The 26,601-nt window shown below is 45.2% G+C and overlaps 1 protein-coding gene across 2 annotated transcripts; it reads right to left on the bottom strand.

Moving 5' to 3' along the window:
• Positions 1 to 7: 7 nt before the first annotated feature.
• frmd6 (FERM domain containing 6) lies at positions 8 to 26,601 on the bottom strand. 2 transcript variants are annotated; one of them, XM_023951658.1, is made up of 14 exons: positions 26,175 to 26,601; positions 13,578 to 13,860; positions 13,038 to 13,128; positions 9,888 to 9,967; positions 9,272 to 9,348; positions 9,013 to 9,199; positions 7,767 to 7,922; positions 7,629 to 7,694; positions 6,523 to 6,591; positions 3,733 to 3,907; positions 3,202 to 3,510; positions 3,002 to 3,136; positions 2,836 to 2,927; positions 8 to 2,768 (listed from the first exon to the last, which is right to left on the bottom strand). In XM_023951658.1, the coding sequence occupies exons 2-14, from the start codon at positions 13,674 to 13,676 to the stop codon at positions 2,493 to 2,495; spliced, it is 1,812 nt and encodes a 603-aa protein (XP_023807426.1). In that variant the 5' UTR covers positions 13,677 to 13,860; positions 26,175 to 26,601; the 3' UTR covers positions 8 to 2,492. The 2 variants fall into 2 exon arrangements, with proteins under 2 accessions (XP_023807426.1, XP_023807427.1); XM_023951659.1 differs by having other exon boundaries at positions 3,002 to 3,133; positions 26,175 to 26,600.

Consider the following 26,601-nt stretch of genomic DNA (forward strand, 5'->3'; position numbering starts at 1 on the left):
CACCAAAGACGCAGAAAATAACTTTTATTTTCAGGATTGCTGAGATTTTGTAGGAAAAGTTTGGAACAAAATTGAACAAGTTGAGATGTTTCTGTCAATTAAATCTGTTTGTGTTTATTAGTTCAATGAGTAGAAATGTTTCAGCTTTTTCTCTTTTGACTCCAACTCATAAAAGTTCTCATAAATGGTTTTTTACTTTTACTTTTAATGTGTTTTTTTCCCATGAATGTTTACTGAACTCAGCCCTAAATCTGCTTATTGTACAAATATTCGGACCATAATGACGACAACAGTTCAACCAATGATGAGAAAAGCGGAGCGAACATGCACCTCCATAAAATGCAGCTTAAAAAGAGCCAGCAGAGGGCGCTGTTACCTCCTTCTGTCAAACCCAACACTTTGGATCTTCACAAACTTCATGAGAAGAATCTCTGATGATTGATCACCGTCAGATCAGAAACCGTCACGTCTGGAAGACTTCATAGCTCGGCAGGAAAAGGCCACCAGGAGTCCAACCTGTTCCGCCTCGTTTTCACATCAGTGTAGAATCAGAATCGACTACAGTCACTTGAACTCAACTTTAACCCCAAATTCATCTCTGATACTTTTTTCTGTGTATTTTTGCTAAAAATAAAATGTAAAAATGTGAAATCAGATCATGTTTTTCTTTTTTACTTGAGCGAAACACTAGGGGGTGCAGTTTGTTCGATACAGTTACAGTCAACCCTAAGAGAAAAGGATGTCACTCAGCTGAAGCGACATGTTGCGCGTTTCTATAGCAACAGCAGCAAGCCGCCCACACAAGGGCCGGATGGTTGTTAGCTCAATATTTTATTTGTCGGTTTCTATTTTTGTTCTTGTGCTCTTTTAAAATTGTTTTGGCGTTCGTCAAGGACGTTTTTATCTTAGTCACCTGTATCGCCGCTCCATCACCTGTGGATCCCTATAAGGTAGACGCCGATGCAGGAAGACTTCGGTTCTCCAGCAAACTCCGAGATCTGAGTGAAGAAGTGGATCACAGCAGATTCTCTGAAACACTGGCAGACGGACTCAGGTAAACACAACGTTTTAAAGCTCTCCAACAGGCGGAAACCACCTGAACAGGTTCGCTTTGAGATCAGAGAACATCGACACGCCAAGGTCTGTTTGGACAGCGACGGTCTGATCGAACGGCAACGGTCTGACCGTATGGAGACAGTCTGAAGGTACGGTGACGGTCTGAAGGTACGGCGACAGTATGACCGTACGGCGACAGTATGACCGTACGGCGACGGTCTGAAGGTACGGCGAGGGTCTGACCGTACGGCGAGGGTCTGAAGGTACGGCGAGGGTCTGAAGGTACGGCGACGGTCTGAAGGTACGGTGACGGTCTGAAGGTACGGCGACGGTCTGAAGGTACGGCGACGGTCTGACCGTACGGCGACGGTCTGTAGGTACGGCGAAGGTCTGACCGTACGGCGACGGTCTGTAGGTACGGCGAAGGTCTGACCGTACGGCGACGGTCTGTAGGTACGGCGACGGTCTGAAGGTACGGCGACGGTCTGTAGGTACGGCGACGGTCTGTAGGTACGGCGACGGTCTGACCGTACGGCGACGGTCTGAAGGTACGGCGAGGGTCTGACCGTACGGCGAGGGTCTGAAGGTACGGCGACGGTCTGAAGGTACGGTGACGGTCTGAAGGTACGGCGACGGTCTGAAGGTACGGCGACGGTCTGACCGTACGGCGACGGTCTGTAGGTACGGCGAAGGTCTGACCGTACGGCGACGGTCTGTAGGTACGGCGAAGGTCTGACCGTACGGCGACGGTCTGTAGGTACGGCGACGGTCTGAAGGTACGGCGACGGTCTGAAGGTAAGGTGACGGTCTGAAGGTACGGCGACGGTGTGTAGGTACGGCGACGGTCTGTAGGTACGGCGACGGTCTGAAGGTACGGCGACGGTCTGACCGTACGGCGACAGTCTTAAGGTACGGCGACGGTCTGACCATACGGCGAAGGTCTGACCGTACGGCGACAGTCTTAAGGTACGGCGACGGTCTGACCATACGGCGAAGGTCTGACCGTACGGCGACAGTCTTAAGGTACGGCGAGGGTCTGACCGTACGGCCACTCCTTCCTGCCAGTAAACCGGTTCCTGAGAGCAGAAGAATTGCTCTGATGCTGCGTGATATCTGGGACGCAGCGATGGCTTCACCTCCGGCTGACGATTGTCGAGCGTTTGTTCTCTGCATAGAGTGAAGAAGGCACGGCGGTGTGTGTGTGGGGGGGAGTTAGGCTCCTCCCCTTCAGTTTTCTTTGGTTTGAAGCTCACAGTCGAGTCACATCTTTCAGCTGCCAGAAGCTCAGATCTGGGTTCAAACAAAAATCCCTTCCTTGGAAGGATTCTGGATCGTTCTTCACCCAGTTGGGACTCAGTTGTGTCCGCTCCACGCTTCCAGCCCTCAAACGTCCTCCCAGCACGCCGCCGCCATCAGGTGCCTGATATCTGCGTCCGTCACACAACGAACTCAGGAACCTCGTCGCTCGTCAGGTCCAGGGAGAAGTACTTGTTGGTCCTCTTGATGGGCTGCTGCTCGCCGCTCACACCGGCGCGCTGCTCCGCCTGGCTGCCGCTGTCGCTCAGCTCTTGAGCGCAACCGAAAGTGTAGCTGTGGGCGGTGTCCTGGCAGAGCTCCGCCCACTGCTGGCAGTCCTTGTGGTACAGCCGGATGTCGTCCAGCGACTGGCTGTGGCGGTCGGCGGAGGACGGAGGCTTCCTGCTTGCAGACGTCTGCGGGAAACGACAGGTAGACGGTGAGCGATCTGCCTTTGCGGCTGAACGCACCTGCAGGACTCACCTGCGGCAGAGACTCGATGCTCTGTCCTCTCATCTTCACCACGGTCTCCGAGGAGCTGGACGTGGACGAGCCGACGTCTTTGACGATCAGACCTTCAGAGAAAAACCACCATTAGCTGAACCCGGACAGGTCTGCCGGGCGGCGCTGCAGACATGCGGCGGTCTACCTGAGTATCCGTTGGCGTGATCAGGAGACATGGTCAGCATGTCCTCTGTGATATGGATGCAGAGTTCTGGCTCCAGAGTCGTCTCCTGAAGCTCCTCGTAGTCTTTGGGATCGTCCACCAGCATCTCGATCTCTGCTGCAACAGAACGCAGGTCGTTTCCCAAACCCTCAAACCGGCGGGTCCACCTTGGCGGCGCTCACCGTCGTCGTCCAGGACGCGCTCCTTGCTGCTGCCCTCGAAGCCGGAGGTGTGGGAGCTGCCGTGGCTGGCGGTGGAGGAGCTGCAGGTCCTCAGGGGCCGGTGGGGGGGCTGGCTGAGGGCCCTGAAGCTGCCGCTCTCGATGCCGGACGTGTGGGAGCTGCCGTGGCTGGCGGTGGAGTGGCGGGACAGACGCTTGTGCTGAGAGAGGCTGCCGGCGCTGCTGCCGCTGGCCCGACAGCGCTTGTCCAGGTGGTCCATGTCCAGCTCCAGGGCGTCGCTGATGTACGACTCGCGGTACTGCTTCTTCTCTGCGTCGGACACGGAGACGGTTTGGACATTCAAACTCTGTTATTTGGACGTTTAAGCGGTTTGTGTAAAAGCACAGGTGCATCATGGGAAAAGGGGGACTCAAACATGGCTAAACATGTAACTACAAAAGCCTTTTGAGTCAGTCAGCAGCTCAAAAACCAAAGTGAAAGGACAGAGTGAGAAGTGGGCGGGGCTTCATGAGCTGTGCTGCAGGCGCGTACCTTCGTTCTCCTCCAGCCGGCGGACCTGCTTGAGGACGGGCTGCAGGTTCATGTAGAGGCGGTGGCTGTTGCTCAGCAGCTGCAGGAGGTGGCGGGAGCGCGCCGGGCAGCCGGTGTAGTAGATGAGCTTACGCGCCGAGGGAAGGCCGTCGGGAAGAATCTCGAACTTCTTCCCCTGAAGCAGAAGAGAGTCGGCGTGAGCGGCAGATTTATGGCGTCTCGTAAGACGAGGCGGGATTCAGGCAGGTGGATCTGACACAACGGCGAAGCGACAGCAAGCCTGCGGGCCCAAAATCCAGAAGCTGAATTGTTTCTGAGACAAAGCGCCGACGGCTGCGGCGGGTTTTCCTGCAGAAAGACGCCGAGCGCTTTTGAACATTTTCAGAAACTTTTCCCAGCACCTTTGGCTCAAGCTGGGTCCAAAAAACAGCTGTTCGCTGCGTCCGCCGGCGCCATTTTCAGCTCGGGCCGTAAACGCTTTTCAGTGGAATTCCTTCCTTTTTTCCCGTTTCTAAAAGCAGGAGCGGGAATGTTCCCCGAGTGTCTTTGAGCTCCGTCGGGTGAAAGAGGCCGCCGGCAAAACCAAAGAGTCGAAACGGCGAAGAAAAAAACGCACAATTCCAAGGCTTTGAAAAGAATTCCAGCTTCCACCGAACATTGGATGTCGGGGATATCCAAAGGCAGTTTTGAAATTATTATGGGATGGCCAATGGACTTACGGCTTGGCGCCCATTTAGTGGTCAAGTGTGAAATTTGCCGATTTTCAAGTTCTTCACAAAACGGGAAAGAAAACTTTTGTTTGAGCGATATTTCAGCGATGGTAAGTCTACAATCAAAGCTTTGTTGACCTCTGACCTTTGCAAAAGGTTACCGTCTTGAACTTTTCACACAAAAAAATCCCTTTAGTACATTCTACAAATTTAAACTCCTAGAGGTTCAATCTGTCAGCTCCTAACTCCTATGGATTTGGGAAGCTACCCGGAAAAACCTGTTGAAATTAGAAGTTTTTGGAGAATTTAAACGATGTTAGCGTGCCGGACTCGCCAAAGCGGCGTTTTCCTGTTGCTCTTCATTTTTTACTGGAACATCGTGAATCTGTAATCCACGAATCACTGGCTCAAGCTGAACGAAACAATATGACACACTATGACCGTATTAGTTATGTGGGCGTGGCTAACAAAAAACTTCCGTTGTCAAGGAAATCCTAAAATTCACTTTTGCAGATTTTTATAAAAAACCCATCGACCTGTCCGCCACCCTGAGACGACCAAAACAATAAATGGTTGCTATGGAGATAAAACCATCAAAAAAGTTTTCCCTTTGAAAAGAGCGTCCAGCTCTGACCAGGCTAGCATGGGCAGAGGGGCGTGTAGCAGCCACTAACCCAAAGAAGGGGGGTCAAAAGGGCGAAAACTGGGGTTTCCCTCACTTCATGTAACCTTCGAGGTCATTTCTCAGTTAAACTGCTTCCACGGCCTCTTATAGGACCGGCTCCTGATTTCTTTCCTCTGAAGCTTTCAGGTATTTTTTATTTTTCAGAGTTCATCGAAGAATTTGTTATATTAATGAAGCTTTAGAGGGAAAGTGAACAGAAACCAGCAGCTTCGGTAGAAAAACGCTTCAGCCTGTGCTTTGGTCAAAATTCTGCAGAGTTTGACCAAAAGTCTGCGCTGTTGAGTTCCGGCCTGGTTCTGAAAGCCAGTTTTGGTTTGATGCAGGAACCAGTGGTAACGACCGAAACCCCCCAGCAGAACCAGCAGGCTGGTCTGCAAACGCCACCAATCCAACCAGATCCAACTGTGCAGCACAAAGGCACATGGGAAATGGAAGGGAACCACCCCCTGAGATCAAACACGGGGTGTGTCCCAATTCCTCCACTACTCCCTACATAGTTCACTCTATAGTGCGTTCTCCATTTTCTATTTCTGTCCAAATCTACTATTCCAAAATCTAGAGCCCTAGAAATTTCCCAAAAGTCTCTGCGAAAAATCCTTGTGCATCGATGCTCACTAGAGTGGCGAATATAGACCACAATGCATTGCGTTTGAACAATTTTTGTGTATAAAATGTATTTAAACTTATTTTTTTAATAAACCATCAACATCATCAGAACACAGTTGTTTGATAAATAGTTGTAAAACACTCATATTATTAGAGTTTTGTGAATTTGTTGACGTCATATTCGCCGTTTCACATAAAAAAACGTGGTGATGGTGGTTTCGGAATTGCTTTTAAAATCAAGGGGCACTAGATAGCCCCACCATGTATAGTTTTTTAGTAGTTAGGGCGGGAATTCTGACACAGCTATGATCTCAGGTCAGTGAAGACTCCAAAATCCCCCAAAACCATGGAAACATCTGGAGCTGGTTGGCCTGCATGTCAGCAGAGCTGGGTGACGTGACCGGTGGGTGTGGTGGCAGAAGAGGCCTGCTATTCTGAAGACGGGTGGGTCCGGTCCGGTCCGTGAAAACCACAGCCTGCTCCACAGATCCAAGTCTGTTTGTCAGGAAGACCTCAAAGCCCTTTTTCAGACTCTCAGAGAACGGGAACACGGCTCCTCCTGCAGAAGCCTGGAGTCTGTCAGAGCGGAGGTGAAGCTTTGGGACTCGAGCCTCCTCTCAGAGGAGGGCAGAACTCTGAGATCATCCATGACACCCAGCAGGAAGGCCGTGGAGGCTGAAGCGAGGACTCCTCGCTCATTTCCAGGAGATCTGCCGACTAACTAGAAATAGGCCGGGAAAACCGGCCAAAGCAGAAGATGCAGGTTTGGGCGACATGAGAGTGACTCACCACAAAGATGAGCTTCCCCACGTTGGTCCAGGGGAAGTCGTAGAGGAGCTGCCTGACCGAGCCGACGTTCTGCAGAGGAGAGGGCAGAGACGTGAGCGCCAACGCCACGCTGCAAACACGGACAGCATCGTCCTCCTAACCTAACGCCTTGCCGGCAAAAAATCCACTTCAGCTGTAAACTAGTGACTAGTGACAGAAGGTCAGCTTTAATCCCAAATATGAGATTAATTACCCCAGGACAATTTTAATGGATGGTAAGTGGAACCAGACTCTTTGCTCTGTTTGAGTAGGATGCTTAGATTTGATATGGTGTTTAACCGGTAAACGGTTCCATCGCCTGAACGGTCCTCGAACCGGAGCGAGCGTGACGCAGCAGCGTGACGCAGCAGCGTGACGCAGCAGCGTGATGCGGCGAAAGAGAGCACTGGAACGCGGCTGAGATGCTTCACTTCCTGTCAGTCTGCAGATGCATCTCCGTTTTCACACGCGCTGAAGGAAGCGTGGATTTCACTGCTCATCGCCATCCGAGCGTTGTACACGCCGCTCTAATGGTTGAATTCGAATCTTTAGTCCTGAAGCACAGTCAAACTTTCCCTTGTTTTATCGAAGCTCCGCCCACCCTCACGGCCCGACCCATTTTTATCTGACCCAACCCACAATCACTGAAAAGGTTAAATGATGTACAGCAAATCTGAATAGAAGACAAGCGATTCACATGCCCAACCTGGAGCACCGAAATCCATGTTTTTATACGGTACCGGTAGAACCGTATACCTCGGTACCGGAACCAGTCATGTCTAATGAACAGAAGTGTTTCTCTTTAACTCTACTAAACACCAGAGTGTGGAAATTCTTTGGACTAGTCAATCGTAATTCCTGCGGATTGAAAAGCGGCCTGACGGCGATGTGATGCGTGTCGGTGCAAAGCCGCCTTTCTCCCTGTCAGAAGCAGCTGATTCATGCTAACCGTATAAACTGTTGTAGCGTGCTGGTAGGTCAAAGAACGCATGTTATTTAGTAAAGGGCTAAACGCCGGAACCAACGTGACCTCACAGCTTCAGAGCTTGTAAGTAAACAATGTAAAAAGCAGGAAGCAGAAAACTGACCTGAAAGATTTGAATTCCACGCAGAGTCAACCCTAAAGTGAGAGACGCTTCCACTTCTTTTTTGTCCTGTGGAAACAGGAAGTGAGGATGTCAGTACATCCTGTCCATCAACAGAACAGCTGTGTCCCCCCCCCTCACCTTGTAGAGTCTGTAGTAGTGGACGGTGACGTCGTCCAGCTGAGCGCACTCCTTTATGTACTTGAGGTGCGCCTCCGAGGCGGTGATGGCGAACTGGTCGCTGTGCATGTTGGGGATGTGCCGCAGGATGTAGTCGCGGCCTCGCTTTGCGATCACCTGAGCAGAAACAGACCTTGATGAAGACGCACGCCGATGATGAGGATGATGACGGCGATGGTTGTTTAGGGGCCGATAAACATGACGGCACCAAAAATCCCCCCCGAGTTATTCAAGTTCTGAACCGTAATTCGGTTTACATTGTTCACGTTCCAACAGCTTCCTGTTACGTCTGATCGCAGGCATGATTAAGAGGAAAGGGGTTAATAACAGGAAGGGGGGGCACAATCACATGGGTGGGGCTGAAGGACCACTTTGACCAGCCGGGGCGGTAAAAACTACACAGGGACAGAAATAAACTTTACGCCCCAGTTTCACCACAAAGCGCTCAGGAGCTTTTATTATGAAAGGATGATTAATGGAGGTTTGTAACACAAACACACAAACCCACACTGACACACACGCACTGACACACACACAAACTGAGACACACAGAGAAACACACACAACCACACACGAACACACTGAGACACACACAAACACACACACTGAGAGACACACACAAACACATAAACCCACAATGAGACACACACAAACCCACACAGACACACACACAAACTGAGACACACGCACTGGGACACACTGAGAGACACACACAGAGATACACACAAACACATAAACCCACACTGAGACAAACAGAAACACACCCACATAGAAACACACACAGACACACTAACACACTGAGACACACAATTGTACCCACACACCAACAAAAATATACTCATACACAAACACCCTCAAACATATACTGACACACATAAATACAAACACAAACTCACAGACGCACACAAAAACCTAGACAAACACCCTCTGTCACACCCACACTAAAACACACACACAGACTGAGACACACAAATGCACACACACACACTCAAACATATTCTGACACACATAAATACAAACAGAAACTCACAGACACACAAAAAAACAAGATACACAGACAGATGCAGACCTACCTACACACATCCTTAGAACACACACCCTTCTCACACACACATACATAGTCAGAAACACACCCACTGCAGACATACACCTGTGCGTGTCCTCGGACAGGTGAGGCCGCCCCATGGCGGGAGGGGTGAATACTCACCCACTGGGGGAAGTAGGCCTCGGGTTCAAAGTATTTCCCAAAGTGTTTGTTGCGTTTAAAGTTGCCGAGGTCGGCCTGCAGAGCGAAGGCCGCCAGCAGGAAGTAGGCCTCCTCCCTCTGGATGCACTGGGACAGCAGCACCTGCTTCCTCAGGTGCCAGTAGTAGTAGTACCTGGCCACGCGGTCGCTGCAGGCGGACAGGAAGCAGGGCTTTAGGAGAACGCCGCCTCAGCAGCCGTCAGTGGAGGCCTCTACTGACCTGATCAGCCTCCCGTTCTCCACGTAATACTGAGCTCTGAAGTGGATGATCATTGGAGGTCCGAACTGATCGATTCCCTGAAAACAGCAGCCATGAGAAGAGGACAGACGAAAGATCACAACATTTCTGTTCCCCAAAGTTCTCAGCTTTCAGAACAGCGGCATTGTGGGTAATTGGATTTTCTGTGATGCTTTCAAAGATGGCAGATAGAAGTGACACAAACTACAGCTGAGAGTTTTCACCACGAAACACTATCAGAAACACCAGAACTCCACAACACCTTCTACTGCAAGTTTCAAAGTAAAAGCACAGAAAAACCAAATGACTGAGCAGCAGAATCAGTGGCTGCAGAACAAACAGCTCTATTTACAGAACGGGTCGGTGCTGAGCTGAGCTCCTCTGGGTCCAGGGAGGAGTGTTCAGTCACAACTCAGAGAAGAAATCCCCAAACTGGTTTTGGGTGTTATCTTTGAACGCCCACGTGCTGCAGGAAGTGAACGTCCACATAAAAAGCAGTTAAGGGGCGCCGTGATTTGTAGATTTTTATCTTTTTCCTTTCTGCAGATGTGGACCCCCCCCCATAAGCAAAACCCATTCCCAGCAGATCGGCGCTCACCTTGCTGGCTTCCCTCTTCCACTCTTTGGGGCAGTACTTGGACAGCTTCTGATCCAGCTCCATGTAGACGTGTTCGTTATCTGTGACACAGAAACAGGTGTGAGTCCTGTGTGTGTGTGTGTGTGTGTGTGTGTGTCGCCATTTCTTCACAACACAGACGCCACCATGTCGGAGCCAGACGTCCTTTCTCAGTAAGCTGTGATTGGTCCGTGTCGGTCTGGGTCTACATTTCTATAGCGGCCTCTCCCTCCAATCAGGAGTGAGCATGTTAGAAGGCCACACCCTTCCACTTGAAAGCCAGGTACGCGAAATAATCGGTCAAACCATTTTTTTGAACATTCGCTGTGAGGCCGCCTACTTTTATTGAGGCATCTGATTGGTCAGTTAGTTTATAACTCGGTTATTCTGGTTATTGACCAATAGAGACTGAGTAACAGCTGGTTATTTCTCTATAGACTTCTCTAGGGTTTGGCTTCTTGGGACTGGTCAGGACTTCCTGTTTAGATCGCCAGGGGGGGGGAGGGGTCACTCAGTCCACTTCTCATGTACAGTCAATAGTTAAATGTGCTAAATATCTTGATGGGATCAATGGTCGGATTAGAATTCAGCCGTCTACATGGACCCAGAAAACCTTTTTCTGATCAGAACAAACGTTCACATGTTCACACATTCGGTGTGAATAAATCATCTGGACATGCGCAGTGGTGTTGAAATACCGGAAGAGGAAATGAGTCCCGCTTTAAACAAAGTGAGCTGTCATATACATTTATGCAGCAGCTCGGTAAAATACGAGACAATCTTCTAAACGTGCTTTTATTATTGTTATGAACATTATGAAGCGCCTGTTTGCTCATCATTTTATTTTTTATCCGTGTGGTCAGTGCTTTTTCTGTTGAAGAACGTGGCTGGAAGAAAGCTAACAAGCGCTAACAACAACATTTAGCCTTTGATGAACATAAATCCATGCAGGAATTTCCGAAATCTGCATCCTGGCTGCACGTAAATATGTGGAATAACATCAGCCTTTATTTTGTCGGGACACGACTGGAAACACAAATCCATGTGACTGTTGGAACGTTTTCTAAGGACTGAGACACATTTCTGCTTTAAGCTCACACACCGCCCCAAAGCCGCTGTGTGAGCTGGCGCTCCGAGCTCTGCACGGAGACACAGTTCTCCGGAGTCCGGCAGCCGCTAACCCTGTCCGCAAACACAAAGCTATAAATCCGGCTGCTCGGCTCACAGACACGGTTCACTCGCCGCTGCAGCCGGTCGGTCCCGTATGCGTCCAAAGCTTTCTCTGAAGCACCGTCTATGCGTCACGTAAACCAGAGCAGGAGTGACACACGATCAGAATGAACCGTTTACATGCAACACGATCGGATCAACAATCGGTATAACCACCCAACTCCATCGGAAAGAAACTTTGATCCACACGAGTCTGATCGGGGCAGACTATTCCGAACGGCGAGTTGACATGACGCACTTTTCTTCCGATCGGGCGTTCTTTCCGATTATTTTTTAACCATGTAAACGCAGCTGTTGATTCAAACACACTACTGTCCAATCGTTGAGCAGCCAACGGCTCGTTCCTGTTTCACCGTAGCAGCTCTTTTCTGAAGGCGGTTCTGTTTGGAACCAAACATTGGAGGTAAGGCAGAAAAATGATACCAAAACTGCTTTTATGGATTTCTTCATCTATTCTTTTAAAAATAACTTTGATTAAATAAGAATCATTGAAGAAAACAAGAACTTCTGTTGGGATGTTTAGGCTGCATTTTTCAGATGGTTCTGTTTTTGAGAAAACCATGGAAATAAATAATAATGCATGTTTCATTTGGATTGGTGTTTCAGGAACTCAACCTGGGTTCTGTGAGCTGATTGTTTCTGTGATGAAGAACATCTTTGTTTCCTGTAAATCTTTAGCAAAGTTCCAATCGTGAACGTGGAGCAGAAACTCATTTCAGGTCTTAACCCAGCAGAAGAAACATCTGACGGAGTTATCACAGTGAGGGGGGGGCGGGGCCTCTGTTTGCTTTGAGGGCTTCACGTCCTCCACACACTTCAGGAATGTCTCACAATCGGCTCCTGCATGGCCGCCGTCGGCTCATCTACAGCCCAGCTGCCGTCCTGCAGCGCGACGCCGCGGGCGCCAGCCCTCCCACATCACAGGGGCTGGTTTATGAGCACAATGCAGGTATGAGCAGTGAAAATCCACCAAAAGGAGGGCTAATAAACATGCCAAATTTAACAATTCCTCGCCATGTGGCGAGTAGCCCTCTAACTTTTTCTTGCTAAAAAGGAAAAATGCTCGAGACTGGCGACTGGCAATGTGGGACCCTGAAGGCGTGTTTATATGGAGTGATGTTGATGCCACCACGTTGCACACAAAACTTTCTAAGTTGCAAATGAAAATATTAAATATATGCTTTGAAATACTTTTTTCTTCTTTTTGCTTTCAAAAACCTTTATTTTTCAATTTTATTTTTTTTGCTTTCAGTTCTTTTTCTATGTCACGCTAAACTGAAAATCAAAGATAGGAGAAAAGCAAGATGGACACAACGCATGCGAAAAAATTTGAGTTGCAAACGCAAAAATGTTTTTTGAAAGCAAAAAACAAAAAAATTCAAAGCAAAGAAAAAGTATTTCAAAGCAAATATTTAATAATTTCATTTGCAACTTAGAAAGTTGTGTGTACAGCGTGTTGGCATCAACATCACTCCATATGTCCAGAGCGGATTCATGAGAATTCAACATAATAGAAGTAAAATGTTCTACAAAATCCTAAATTGATTGATTTTCAATCCTTTACTTCAAGTGTTAATGATCTAAAATGAGCATCAGTTAACTCAATATTTCTACAAAATATATAAAAAATGGAACAGAAGGAAAGGATCTGAGTGTTTTCATCCCAGAAACATCTGGAAGCTGCAGATTTGAGGTTTTCAACAGGAAGACCTGAAGAAAACCTGAAGAGTTTTATGCTTTTTCCACACAACAAATAAGAAGTAGAGCTGACATAGATTTCATCCTAAAGAGAATAACGGTGATTAAATGAGAAGCCAAAGGAATTCACAGAAAAGTCGGAAAGAAGGAGCCGTGAACGGCGACAGCCACAGGATGGACTGACAGAGCGGAGAGGATTCTTACTCTGAATGACGCTGAGCCCAAACAGGTGACAGTCCTTCAGGTGGAGGAGGTCACACACCTGCACCAACAGCTCCTGGCACAAGGTTTTCACCTGAGGAGGAACAGGAGGAACCACACAAACCCACTTCTGTCAAATCTGAGATCAGTCCACCAAAGGGTTGTTGTGTTTTTGACCTTCATGTTTGTGAAAATGAGCATTTATCGAATGTGGAAATTCTCAAACACGTCATGTAAATATAGTTTATATTTTTGATGTCCTACTTTTGGAAAAGCAAGTGTTTAGATATTTCAGCTCAATAGCAGAGTAAAGGTGAAAAAAGCAGAATTTAAAGACTGAATCCTGTGAAACATAGAATATCTAAGCCTCTCTGTCTGTTTGATGAACAGGTTTAACTCAGAAAACACTGTGGCTAATGGCAGGAATGAGCTCAAACTTCCACAGGAAACCGTCCTCGCTGTGGTAACCTGCAGGATCAACGTGCTGCGTCTTGTTGGTAAAGGGAAGAACTTTTTCTCGGGTTCATTTCAGAAATGACTCACGTCGACGATGATGTTCTGGGTGTCGTCGTTGGGCAGAAAGACACATACGCAGCGGCGGTCCTGCATGGTTTTGTTGTTGTGAAAGTTCAGTTTGCTCATCTTCCTGTGGCAGCTCCTTGCTTGCTGTGGGGGCCCTGGGCCCTCGGGCGACCCGCTTCCGCCCCCCCCAGTGCCGGTCCTGCGGTACGCTTCAGCGGCAGCCCAAAGGAGACCCGACTGCGGGCTTAGCTGGCCGGGCGGCTCTGCCGGGATGGGGCATGAGGACCCGGGCGCAGGTCCTTCACTGCAGACATGTCAGAGGACAGAACGGACGTTATACACACCGGGCTGTGGAGATGCGCTGCTGTGGTGCAGTGGACAACCGCTTCATTCAGACATTTCTCAGCCTTTGACAGCAAATCCCACCACAAAACTCTGACAGAGCAAAGGAAGACGAATACCCTTCATGTCCATAAAGATGCAACGTCATGTTAAGCTTTTTCTTTGGAGGAAACGATGATAAAACACAGTCAGTCTGAGTCATCGTTTCTATGGCGACCACTTTCACCAAGCAGGAGTGAGTTTTTCACTGATCAGGCCACACCTTTCCACTTGAAAGCAGGCTACACGAAATCTGGGGCCATTAGGCTCCGCCTTCTTTTATTATTATTATTGATGCATCTGATTGGTCATTTTATAACTTGAATAACTTGAAATACATAAAAAAGTAACATGAAAATAACGAGGATTATAAAGAAGATGTTAAAAAAAAAGGCATCAGCTCAAGAACGGCTCTTCTGACCAATAGAACGACTGATTAACAGCTGTTCATTTCTCAATGGAAGCTTTTGGAAGTTGGCTTCTTGGAGCCACTTCCTGTTTGGAACGCCATGGGAGGAGGAGTCACTCAGTCCCGTTCTCATTTACAGTCAATGATGGGGGTATAGCTTCGGCTGTTTTTGTTTATTGTTCTTAAGTTTTTTTCATTGCTAAAACTTTTCACATCAACTAGAAAATGTCAGGATTTTGCTTTGAAACCAGACTTTCAGGATCTTTTTGGCACTCTGGACTTGCCATACTCCCTCCCCCCATCACTTTTTCTGCGTTTTTCTTTCGGGTTTGACTTTATCGTCTTCCTGTTGCCGACCTTTCTTCTGGATTTGGACAGCGGTTTGCCTCTTTTCCCTCTCTGAATGTTGTTTTTTACGACCTGGACCTGTGAGTTTATAACCTGTTGTTGCACCTTGGATTAACACGTAGATTACAGATCATTATTTTCTAGAAGAGAAGCAGGGATCACTCCACCTGTTGGCATACGACACCACCTTTCTGACACCATTACTATTCCAGTTTAGGCGTACACGGAGTAATCCAACACAGATTACCTATTTCACTGTTCCTCTCCTAGTTTTACCTGCATTACAGGTTGAGTTCCTCATAGTCTTTAGTCGCTTTGGGACCAGTGTCAGCTGTTCTGTTTTCTCATGTCTGCTGGTGCTGCACGCTGTTGCCAACAACCTCTTCACAAACTCTTTACTTCATATTCATCTGCTTCAAACCTAAATGTAAACAATTTAAGTCAGTGAAGTTATATAATTTAAAGTACCGAACAGGACCCAAAAACGTTCCGTTTTAAATAACAAATGTGTTGAAACGTTGAGGATATGACCTTTCAGATGACCCTTACAACATCCCGGTTCCTCTGTAACCCCCTCACAGGTGTTAAGAGCCTCAACAGTTAAAGATCAGTGGGTTCAGACATCAGTTCTTCCTGTTAGAGTCTCTTCTTTCAAAGTGTGGTCAGTGAAAACAAACAGAATGGATACCAGATGGGATCGAGTTTCAGAGAAAACCTGCATTCCTGAAGGTGTGATCTGCAAACACTGCAGCCTTTCTGGTAAGAAGATACTGAGACCATTATGAGCACTACAAATCTGTAAAAAAGAGGGACAAAAAGAGTAATCCACTACATCCTTCAGTAGTTCCAAAAAGTCACTTGATTTGTCCATTTTTTCATTCTGAATTTGGAACTTTTGGGTCTGAAAACCAAAGGTTTGATGGCTGAGTGTTTGCATGCGTCAATTCATCTATCAATTTATCCACAGCTTTATGTTTCATGATGAAGACTAATCCAAATAAACCTCTCCTGAAGTGATCATGCCTGGTTTTAGTTTTAAACTTCAAAGCTGTACATCCATCTCCTCCAGCACCTCTGACTGACCACCTTAACGAAGCGCCTGGGAGGTTTCCTCCATCGTGTTTTCTGTGTGGAAACAGCTGATCCTGAAGCTGTTTCTCTGGTCGTCTGGTTTGTGCTGAGACACCGCTGTGTCACGTCTGATCTGCACATGAGGCACCACTGCAGAGAGGGCGACCACTGCGTGATGAAAAGCTGGTTTGTCTGAGCGAACACAGCGCTGGGCAATAAAATAAGCCCCTTTTACTGCGGTGCAGAGAGTGGTGCAATGCTCCAGCCCCTCATCAACATCCACATGATGCCGTGGGCTGAGCGTTCTGGTCTGAAGGACCGTGACAAAGTGCAGACGGAAGCGCCACACCGTAACCCATTTCTGTCATACCCACTGGTCTCAGCCTCTCCTCCTCTTCCTCTGCTGACATCAGGAGTGCCCACACAAACATCTGGAGAGCCTCGCAGATGGTAAAAGCAGAGAAAGACTTCCTTTTATGTCAGGGGAAAGAACTGAGGAGAAAACAGGAATCAAAGTTGAAGATAAAGAGGTGGATGCCCGCAGAGAGGGCGGGAGATGGACCGACGCAGCGCGCTGAGCTGAGCCATGAAAACTGCTGCAGTCAGGAAAATTTCTCCTGAACATCTGCTTCTCATTCCAACAATGGCGGCCTTTGAATCCTGACACACACAGCACGCCGCCCTGACATCGCCTTCATGTGAAATGCTCAAACAGAACCCCAGAAACACGGAGCAGCACCCCTCATGATCCAAAGCTGAACAACGTCTGCAGAGCAGAGGGGACAGACGCACCGTCGGCTCGCTTTAAGCTCATTTCTAGAACACAAACAGGGTTTGTTTAAAAAACAGCTTCTTTGGAAACTTGCCAGTCAGAATAATCCCACTGAGCTTTATTTTTATGCAACAATTCATGAAGAAACGCCTGCTTCGCCCCCACTCCCCCCACGGGAGGCTGGCACAAAGCGTATGGAGAGGTTTCACTTACGCTGCATTTAACATTTCTGACGTCTGGATCTGCTTGGCAGCTGCTCTGTTGTTCCTGCCAGGATGACAGTTAATGCAGCTTCTGAGAGATCCTGAGGATGCATTCCCACCCACAGCAGAGCACCTGGAATCGCAGGTGAGCTGTGGTCCGGCTCACTTCAGTGTGAACACAGACAGACTGGACCAAAGGGAGGAGGTGCTGTGAGCTCCATGTGTTTGGAGGAAAAACCAAGAGTGTGAATCTGAAGAAGCAGGAACTATGGAGACGTTTGGAGATGGTTAAGGAGAAGCAGGAGCTGCGTTTCCATCATCCATAATTTGGATTTGCGATAATAAATTTGCCAAACGGAAACACGACAATTTAGAAAAAACTTGCATTTTTCTAAAAAAAAAATGTTTTTGCGCTTGGATGAGATGGTTTTTGTGGGGCATCATAATTGATATTATTTGCCAAAACTGTGTGGGAAACATATTTTATTTATTTAATGAGTCACATGACCAACAACCGGATGGCAATGCGCTTCTCTGTAAGCTCTGGTCCCACAGCGTCACAGCTGTGACGCATGAGACACTCAATAGTTGAGTGTCTCATGTTGGGTTTCCATTAGGATTTAATGGAAACAGTGTAATTGCTAAACTGTGTTTTTTTTCTTCATGTTTCTAGAATTTTGATCAAGTTTTCCGCATGTGTGTGATGGAAACGCAGCTCGTAAGAAGCTGCAGGAGCTTCTTCACAGATGAGCAGGACTAGCCGCTTTTCTTGTTTGGACAATTGCCCCCCAGAATGAGCAGCTGCTAGAACTACAAGACAGTTCCAGGCTTTGGTTCCCTTCCGACCAGCATTGGTGCTCATTCCAGCCGAGTCCAGAGGACTTTTTAGGTGATCATGAACTGCTCAGTGAGACTTCCCTTCTCTCCTGCTGTTGCTCTTTCCAGGGCTGAGGGATGAAAGAGCATTCCACCGCCCAAACACTCTTTAAAAGTCCAAAAATCCATTTTTCCCTTGACTGCAACAAAAGACATCCTTTTCCCGAGATCGCCACCCACAAACAGATCTCCATGTTGAGTGCTCGAACTTTAAGTGTTAGCACAGCGAGAACTAGAATTCTGCAATGTGGAACCGAGGATCTCTCTCTGATGACAGTCACTTTGATTTCAACGATCAGTGATGTGAAAGCGATCTGCCTAAAGTCTGGACCACATCCAGCTGTGACCACAGGGGGAAAGTTCTGGAAGACTGCTCTGTGACTCAAGGCTGAAACTCATTCAACTCTGCTTTTTTTTAGAATTTAGTTTGTAGAGGCAAAGACACTCTAACGTGAGTTAGCAATGCATTCACAAAAACCACACAAACACTTCTGGATACACAGCAACACACACTGAACAGCAGTTCAAGTGTTTTCAACCCAAAAATCCAGAAAGACCCAACAGTGAGTTTGTCTGTTAGTCATTTCAATCCTAAAACTCCAGGAAAGAGCGTCAGGATGAGGATGCAATGCCTCTAAGACTACTCTTCTTGTGTTAATGCCTGCAGCACAATTACAGAATATGTTCTGGCAGATCAAAAATGATAAATAACAATCAGGACCCAACAGTCAAACACGAAAGAAAGAAAGAGCTTTTTAAAGTGGATCTTGATTCATCATTGCTGCTCTGACAAGTAATCAATAGAATTCTGATTTGTAATTTTTTACTACTGTGTCAAAGAAAGGTAGACACATAAAAACTTTATTTAGCTTATGTCTGTGATGAGGAATCAGTTGTTAAATCATTCTTCCCCCTTAATGTGTCTGTATGCTTTTTTCTGACATGAACATTCAAAGTGTGCCATATTTGTAGCCAAAAAAAACAGCAAAAAGTTAAAAATAATCATAATAACCAGGTAAAATTCTCATAGTCCGATCTTTCTCACGGACCCATTGGTATCAGCAACCCTTAAATTTACCCTCCATTATTCTCTTTAGTCATCTTTAAACAGAACCACAGAGTAGCATCTTTAGCAACATGAGCTAATGTGTAACAGCAGCATGAGAAGAGCAAACACAAAGCAGTTTTTCTGCCTGTCCTGACCTGTTTTCTCAGTTACCAACACAAAGCTCTGCACAGCGCCAGACTCACCTCAGACTCCACATTTATCACAGCAAAAAAACCCTGATATCCACTATTTAAAAACAACATTTCTCTTATTAAAGGTATGACGTGGTCAACAAAGACAACGCTAAATTCCACTTCAAAACTTATCGCAAACTAATCAGTTCCAAAGAAAAAAAGTTAGTTCAATTATCACCTCCAGACATCTGGTCAACAATTACTCCCAGTTAATAGAAATAAAATATACATGTGTATAATAAACATACTTTTTTTTAAGGCACAAACTCCAATTTTGACATACTTTTACATATGAAAAGGATTCAGCTGTTACAACACTCAGCTCTTAAAGAACGTTAAATGGTTCAAGTATGGACAGAGAATAACACCATTTTGAATTACTAACTGTTCTCGACTGTTTACACCAGGGGTCTACAACCTGAGGCCCCGGGGCCACATCAGGCTCTTTCATCCCTCTATTGTGCCTCTTCAGCTTGAAAAATAATGCAATAATTGGCTTTGTCGTTTAGATACATTTATATTTAGATTTCTGTTATGTCAGATAACTGACCAAAGTGATGTCTAAAGGTTAAATCTGTTGTCAGAGTGGTTTATCATAAGAATACATTTGAAGCACAACAGAGTCTAGTTGCTGTTCCGAGCCAAACTTCTTAAAGTATGAAAATGCATGTACATGTATTGATTTAAAAAAATGATATACATCAATGTTATCATGTTTGTATTCAATAGTAAAAGGAGAAAAAGGAGAACGGCACACCAAAGTCAGAATATTACAAAAATTCCATGTCTGACTTGAACTAAAATGCAAGAAAAGTCAAATACATCTGCTGCTTATTTGACATCGTCGGTATTTTATATAGAAAGGAACTCATATATACTGCTGTAAAAAACATAACGTTAAAATTGTCTTTTATATAAAAAAATATATATATATAACACGGGTAAAATTCAATTCTTGTAAACATCAAAGCCACATGTTATAAATAAATTGCTGTATGACAACAAAAACATAAATATTGTGTCATTTTTTTAGTCATAGTTCAAAGTAATATGCAATTCTCAATTGACACTTTAATTTGCAAATTACTATACATTGTTTAAAAAATGACATATCAATACATGGTTTCATTTGAATGTGCCATTTGAATTATGACATGTAGAACCCATGACAATTTAAAAAGCAATTGATTTTGTTTTTATTTAATATTTTATTTTTAAAACTCATATTAAATTGTAAATATGAATACTGAATTCTAATTTGCACAATATATTTTCATATTCCAAGCCTAAATTGCAAATTGAATAGTCCATTACGAATTATGTTGAATATTACTTATTCCTTTGAGTTATGACTCAAAGGTATTTCCGCAGCATTGACCATAGAATGTAGAATTGCAATAATCATGTAAACGCTTAGTCTGCAAGAAATAACTGCTGTGCCTTTTATAGTTATTCCGGTTTTTAAAAAACATTTATACTAATTGTAGTATTACAAGAGCTTTTTAAGCTAACATGTCACCTTACCTCATTTTTCCCATTAGTCATGTCAATAAGCTAAATTTGGTTATATTAGTTAGCAAGTTAAGCTAATTTCTGCAAAATAAAATGGTACGTAGGCTCATTGTTGGCATTCAGTCAACTAAAAGAGTTTCCTTCCACATAAGTTGCCCCTGAATTACACTTAATCTGGCATTCCTAGTGTGTTTTAAGATATTTTGGCACTAAGTTAGCATTACGGCCCGTACACACCGGGACGAATATTCGCCAGGCGTTATTTGCCAGCGTTTTTGCCACGTTTTTTGTGTTCACACCCAGGCTATTTTCGCTGACGATGAGCCGAGCGAACATGCAATTTCATTCCCTGACAATAGATGGCGCTTAATGTAAAACAGAAATACTCATGTACACAAGGTGGCGCTGCGAAACTTTACGCTTCTTAAAGTCGCTTTTCACTCAGAAGAATAGAGCAAGTATCTACGCGCTTGTCAGAATCATACAAAGAAAACATGAATATTTCAAGCACCAGTAGCTCCAACTGGTGCTTGGTTCGGGGATATTTTAGAATGTCCGTCATTATTTCTTTGCGGCAGTGTAGACGCTGCTTGACGTCTATTTTCTTCGCTGGTATGTGTGTTCAGCAAGGCAGTTTTGTGTTTGAGCGCCCCCAAGTTGTGTTTTACTGTAACGTCAGAGGCTCCAGACACGTGTGCAAAAGGGGCGTTCTCATTGGTCGAATAGATTTCGACGCGACGCGTCAAACCAAAAAAACGAACCCGAGGCGTTTTTTAACGAGTGACGCTTTGACGCGTGCCGTTTTTTCGCGTCGGTGTGCACACTCACAATGGTGCCCTTTGTTTAGTCACGAGGCGTTAAACGTCAGCGAAAATCGCGGGCGAAATTCGTCCCGGTGTGTACGGGCCTTTAGGCTACCATGTTTAAGCTATTTTTGGTATTCCCATCAGTAATGTAAGGTCATTTGGCATTCAGCCTTATTATTAGTAATAAGCTAATTCTAATAGCTGATTATGCTAATAATAGCACCAAGCTAGCTTCTTAAGCTAACATTGGCTCTGTCCTAATTCCTTCATTACTTACACTTTTAAGTGCGTTGTCCATTTACTAGTGCTGTCCGAATCTACAATTACAAAATACCATGCCCTAGAAATTTCCCAGAAGTCTCTGCAAAAACCAGTGTGCATCGATGCTCACTACATTGGGAATGTAGACCACAATGCATTGTGTTGAAACCATTTGGGGGGGGGGGGGTTTAAATATATATATTTTTTTTAAATAAACCATCAGTGTTTTGATCATTGGAACACAAGTAGTGAGTGAGTAGTGTCCATGGCACTAGATAGTTTTTTAGAAGTCAGGGAGTAGGGTGGGATTTCTGACACAGCCATAGTCATTCCTGTGGTTTTAAGCCAAGTGGGCATTTAAATAGCACACACTTATATGTATACTTAGCTCAATATGGTTTTTCTGTTAAGAAACACAAGCAATTTCAGAAAACAGTTAAGCATTTAACCAATACAAATATGCTACAACAGCAAAGCTCACTAATAACACAATAGTATTTTTGACAGTAGAATTCACCTTTTATTTTATTTTTATACTTACTGGTGTTGACCATTCATATCTTTAACTGCTTTCAGACGGCTAAATATCAAAATACTTTCCTCATTGAGGAAATGAATGCTCTTTTCTGGGTTTTTTACCCTTTTGTTTCAGCAGCGTTTCAAATGAACAGAGCAACCTGTTTCAGCCACAGCACGATCAATCAGATTTCCACAGGAAATGCGATTTATCCGGGTGTTGTTAAAATGTTTTACAAAACAGGAGGAAAACAAAATCAGACTGGATGTGATGAGGGTGACATCCAAGGGTTTTCTTGCACAAAAATAGTTTCTTTTTCAGACTTGGAACAACCATATCAGGATTAGTTTTTCCCATTGAGCTCCTGAATATCATCTTCCTTAAGTTTCCTAAACTGACTCCATCAGTTACTGCGAGAAGTCTCTTCTTTAAAAGCTGTCTTAGGGAAATTTGAGAGAATCTCTGCACTGCAGGTATAAGTTTACATTCATAAGGAAACCTTGTAAAGATAAACTGACAGAATTAAACAACACAGCTCACAAGTGAAAGTCTGTTTCAGAGAAAAGTAATCTTCATAAAAGCTTCCTGTGGATCAATTCCAATCAAAAGACTTATGCTTCTTCCCATCAAATGTTCTCCGTGTTGACCTGACGGTGAACATGAGTGCAGACAGACGGAGCTCCAACAGGCAGAAGAAAAGCTTCAGCTCTCCGTCATTTCTAGAAAATGGCTTGAACATTCAGAGCATCTGGCATCCATGTGGCTCTGAGCGCACTCCGTCTCACACTCGGGCTCAGATCTCAAACTGCCAGACATGTTGGAACAGAGTTGGCAGTCGCTCCGTCCCCGCCCAGCATTCAGGCTTGGACTTCATGAGCAACTTCACAAAACTACCAATGGTGGTTCAACAAACCGCTGAGATGAGAGCATTCCCATCACCATCTGCTTTAGCGTCTGCCGCCGCCGCCGTGACAACGTTGCTGCTTTTGATGGAAGATTGTCCGTATTTGATCCGACACAAAACTCCAGGTGACCCGATCAGGTTCATGTGAGCCGCGTTTGTTGGAGGATTACCTCCTGTTGTTTACAGAGTCACACGACTGAAATGTGCTGCACCTTTTCTCAAGAAAACATGTTTGGGTAACGCAAATCCGATTGAGGTTTCCATGGAAATACGTGATGTTCTTCCAGTTTCTTCCCTGCTCATTACAGCATATTTGAGTCCCAGCGCTTGATTAATGCAAAACTTTTTACAAACAATTTGAAGTTTTATTTTACTTAGCCTGAAGTAAAGCTGGTCCTTTCAGAAAAACGTCAGGATGGCGGCGAGAACAGGAGGCACAGCTCCATTTTAAGGATTTGAACTTTGTGAATTCAGAATTCTGCATCTGCAATGATTGGGATAGATAGATATCTATCATCTATAGATCTATAGTTGATAGATATCTGATAACCAAGACTAAACAGAAAAACTGCAACAGCCTAGAAAAGAAGGCCGGATGAGAGTAAACTTACTAAATATTCTGATAGAAACAACAAAGAGAAGAGAAACTGATATAAACACGAAACAAAGTGAGATTTCTGATCAATGACTCAACCATCCCATCCTGGATAAGATTGTGGGAATGGGAGTTTGAGTTTTCGACCTCAACACGTCTAAATTCACTCCGTATTTCAGAGCAGAAACTGTGACTGAACAGCAGTTTATCCTCTCCAAGAAGATTGGATTTACTCTTGCGGGTGGACGACTAAACTTCTGTCAAATATCAAAACTCAGAAAGCCGATGAAACTGTTTACGTGTGAGCCTTGTCAGCTGATGTGAAACAGTTTGACATACATTTAAAGACTCCAGGATGACTTTGTAATGGCAAAAAGGATAAGAAATGAGCCACTAAACCTCTGAGTGGTTTTTTTCTCCATCTGCTGCTGGAAACCTTCATGACCCGAAAACATAAAATTCAAAGATTATAAACAATCTCAAGCACCTGAACAAACATGGAAACAATGAAAGAAACCCTGAGCTGCTGTGGATGTCTGCCAAAAACTCCAAAAAACATACATAAAGTGACCTGAATGTCTGCTGTTAACTCCAAAAACTAACTATTGTGCATGAGAGCTACGGCGAAAAGCGGACAGAAACACCGACAGGTCAGACACCGCATGGCCATGTCCTCAGAAAGACTTTCCCAAAGAGGCCAAGTGAGCGGAGAGGAAAACACCATCCGAGGAAAAACAAATGCAGGAAACGCTGACCCGTTTGTCTTCGTCTCCTCGCTGTCCTTCAGACATGGATATGAGACGACCGTAACATCCGTGCAGATGCACGAAAACTCTTAAGGCAGAAAAGAAATCATGAACACGGGAAGACTACAACAATGACGGCAGCACAGAGCCCAGGGCATCGCTACACCTTCCAGTAGGACAGTCGGGCCGTGTACAATCTGGAAAGATAAGACGCGGAATAGCAGGGTTGAGTTTCTCAGACTTTTTGGTAGAAACTGTAATCTCATCTTTTCTCATGAATCTGTGGTCGGTCATCTTGTCCTGACATCCAAAACACGGTTTAATTTCCCCCTTATCTTAAAGCATCAAGGCCAAGGGCTGATTAAAGGAACACCCATCTCCGGAGGGACGCCCTGCTGGAATTCTGCCCCATAGAGAAACATCTCATTGGTGTTGAGTGTTATAGTTTTGTCACCTGATGGTTTTGGGTTAATTGCTTTCATTTAAATGACAACTGGAAGATTCAAAAGGAGATCAAACAACTTATCTGATTCTAAAATATGCTTAATTAAGTTTGCAGTTGTGCAACAACGGACCATCCCATGCACATTCCAGCACAAACGCATCTCAATGAGTCAGGACACGAGCTGACTGATGATGATTTCCTGTGTCCTTCCTGTGCAGACAGAACCTGCAGCACCTCTCCACCCTGAACATCAGACAGGAGTCCCAAAGTTCTGGCTCACCAGCCCACCAACCTGCTGAGGAGGGCTGGAGGACATCCAGGAGTGAATGTGGGACCGACTGCACCCATGAAAAAGATCCCACTGACATATGAGCCAAACACGTCTGCTGTTACTTTACATGTTTGACTTTTGATACTTTCTCTGCAAACGTGATGATTTCAGAGATAGTGTCTCATTACATTAATCTGCACATATTTTAGATAACGATCTGCATGTGCTATGATGATTTCTAAAATAGAGTTTTGTCTTTTTTTTCCTTATTATTAAGTAATTCATCTTTGTCATGTGATTTATTGATACTTAAGGATTCTTAATGACCTGAAACTGTGATGGTAGGGCATAGATATCTGATAAAAGTTATGAACCGGATCATGATAAACACGTAATTAAATGGTTACGGTAGAACAGGGTGAAATTCTATCAATTCACTTCCTCTTAACCAATCTTTGATTTAATGTCTACATTTCCTAAGTTTGATAGTCTTTGTATGAATGTAAAACTGCTGATTGTATTGTTTTGTGTATTATTCCTGCTTTGATTTATTGAAATAAAACATTTAAAAAAAAACAAGCAGCCAGAGGACAAACCTTTTGCAACAGCCTCTCTGCCAAAGTGCCCTCGGGCAAAAGGTTTACAACCTCTCAATCTGATTTCTCTAGAAGAGCAGCTTCCCAAACCTGCTGGACTCGAACCGGATCCCGGCCAACCCTGAGGATGCCCACTCTGTTTGCCTTTCAATGACATCTGCTGTCCTCTGAAACAGAGGGACGTGTTGACATTCCAGGAGCCGAGAAACAAGCACTTTGTTGACGAACAACCGAACCGGCGAGCCGGACACGGTTCAGTCCGCAAAACCACGCCGTTCCTGCGGTTAACAACACATCCGTACACAGCAGCGAAAAGGCTTTTACGCTAGATTACTTTTTTTGTATATAAAGTATGTTTTTTTTTGTCAAAAACACTTTAAACGTGTTTTATTTAAGGGGGAAAAGTTTACAGCAGCATCCCTCGTTTCAAACACGGCTCATTTTCCAAGATCCACTTCAAATTTACTAAAAGTAAAATGCTTTTTTTCACTGATTATAAACACTCAAACAAACAGGATGACAGTAAATCCACTAAAACAGCATTTTTACGCCTCGTCTTTGGTGAAAGATGCAGCAGTTTTTTAGCTAGCGGCGCGCGTGCGTCCCAAAAAAAATCCAGTCATAAAACTCGAAAAGATTTTGAAACCCGCGGATTAAACTCACCTTTTACACGATGAAACTATGTTTTCCAACAGATGTGGTTAATCCCAACTGGTTTATTTCGAGAAGAGAGGAAGGAAAGCTGAACTTAAATGAAACTTCAAGGATTTTGGGGGGGAAACATGACTCCCCGCCGCCTCCGCTGACAACCGCTCTGCAGCCGCCTGCGCTCCAGCCCAGATAGGGATCCAGACCCGGAGAGTGGACGCGGGAAACGGGGAAAACCGGGATCACCGGCAATCGCCTCTGTGTATTTCAGTGGCTGTTATACTTGGATTATGCCGTTGGAAGAAAGTTTTAAACAATAATGAAAATTAAAAACTTGATTTGTGATGGTTTTCGTGATCATTCCTGCGGAAAATCTCACAGAGATCCCAGTTTTCCCCCTCTGAAAGTTCCAGGAGTTGGTATCGCCCGTGGCTGCCTCTCA

This window comes from Oryzias latipes, chromosome 22 (genome assembly GCF_002234675.1).
Source record: "Oryzias latipes chromosome 22, ASM223467v1".
NCBI lineage: Eukaryota > Metazoa > Chordata > Actinopteri > Beloniformes > Adrianichthyidae > Oryzias > Oryzias latipes.

Excerpts from the sequence above, each read along its gene's own strand:
- frmd6 (XM_023951658.1), bottom strand. The coding sequence starts at position 13,676 with ATGAGCAAACTGAACTTTCACAACAACAAAACCATGCAGGACCGCCGC. Across the intron at positions 6,592-7,628 it reads GTGGAATTCAAATCTTTCAG|AACGTCGGCTCGGTCAGGCA; the intron begins GTCAGTTTTCTG and ends TCTCCTCTGCAG. Across the intron at positions 3,511-3,732 it reads CCGGCTGGAGGAGAACGAAG|AGAAGAAGCAGTACCGCGAG; the intron begins GTACGCGCCTGC and ends TGTCCGACGCAG.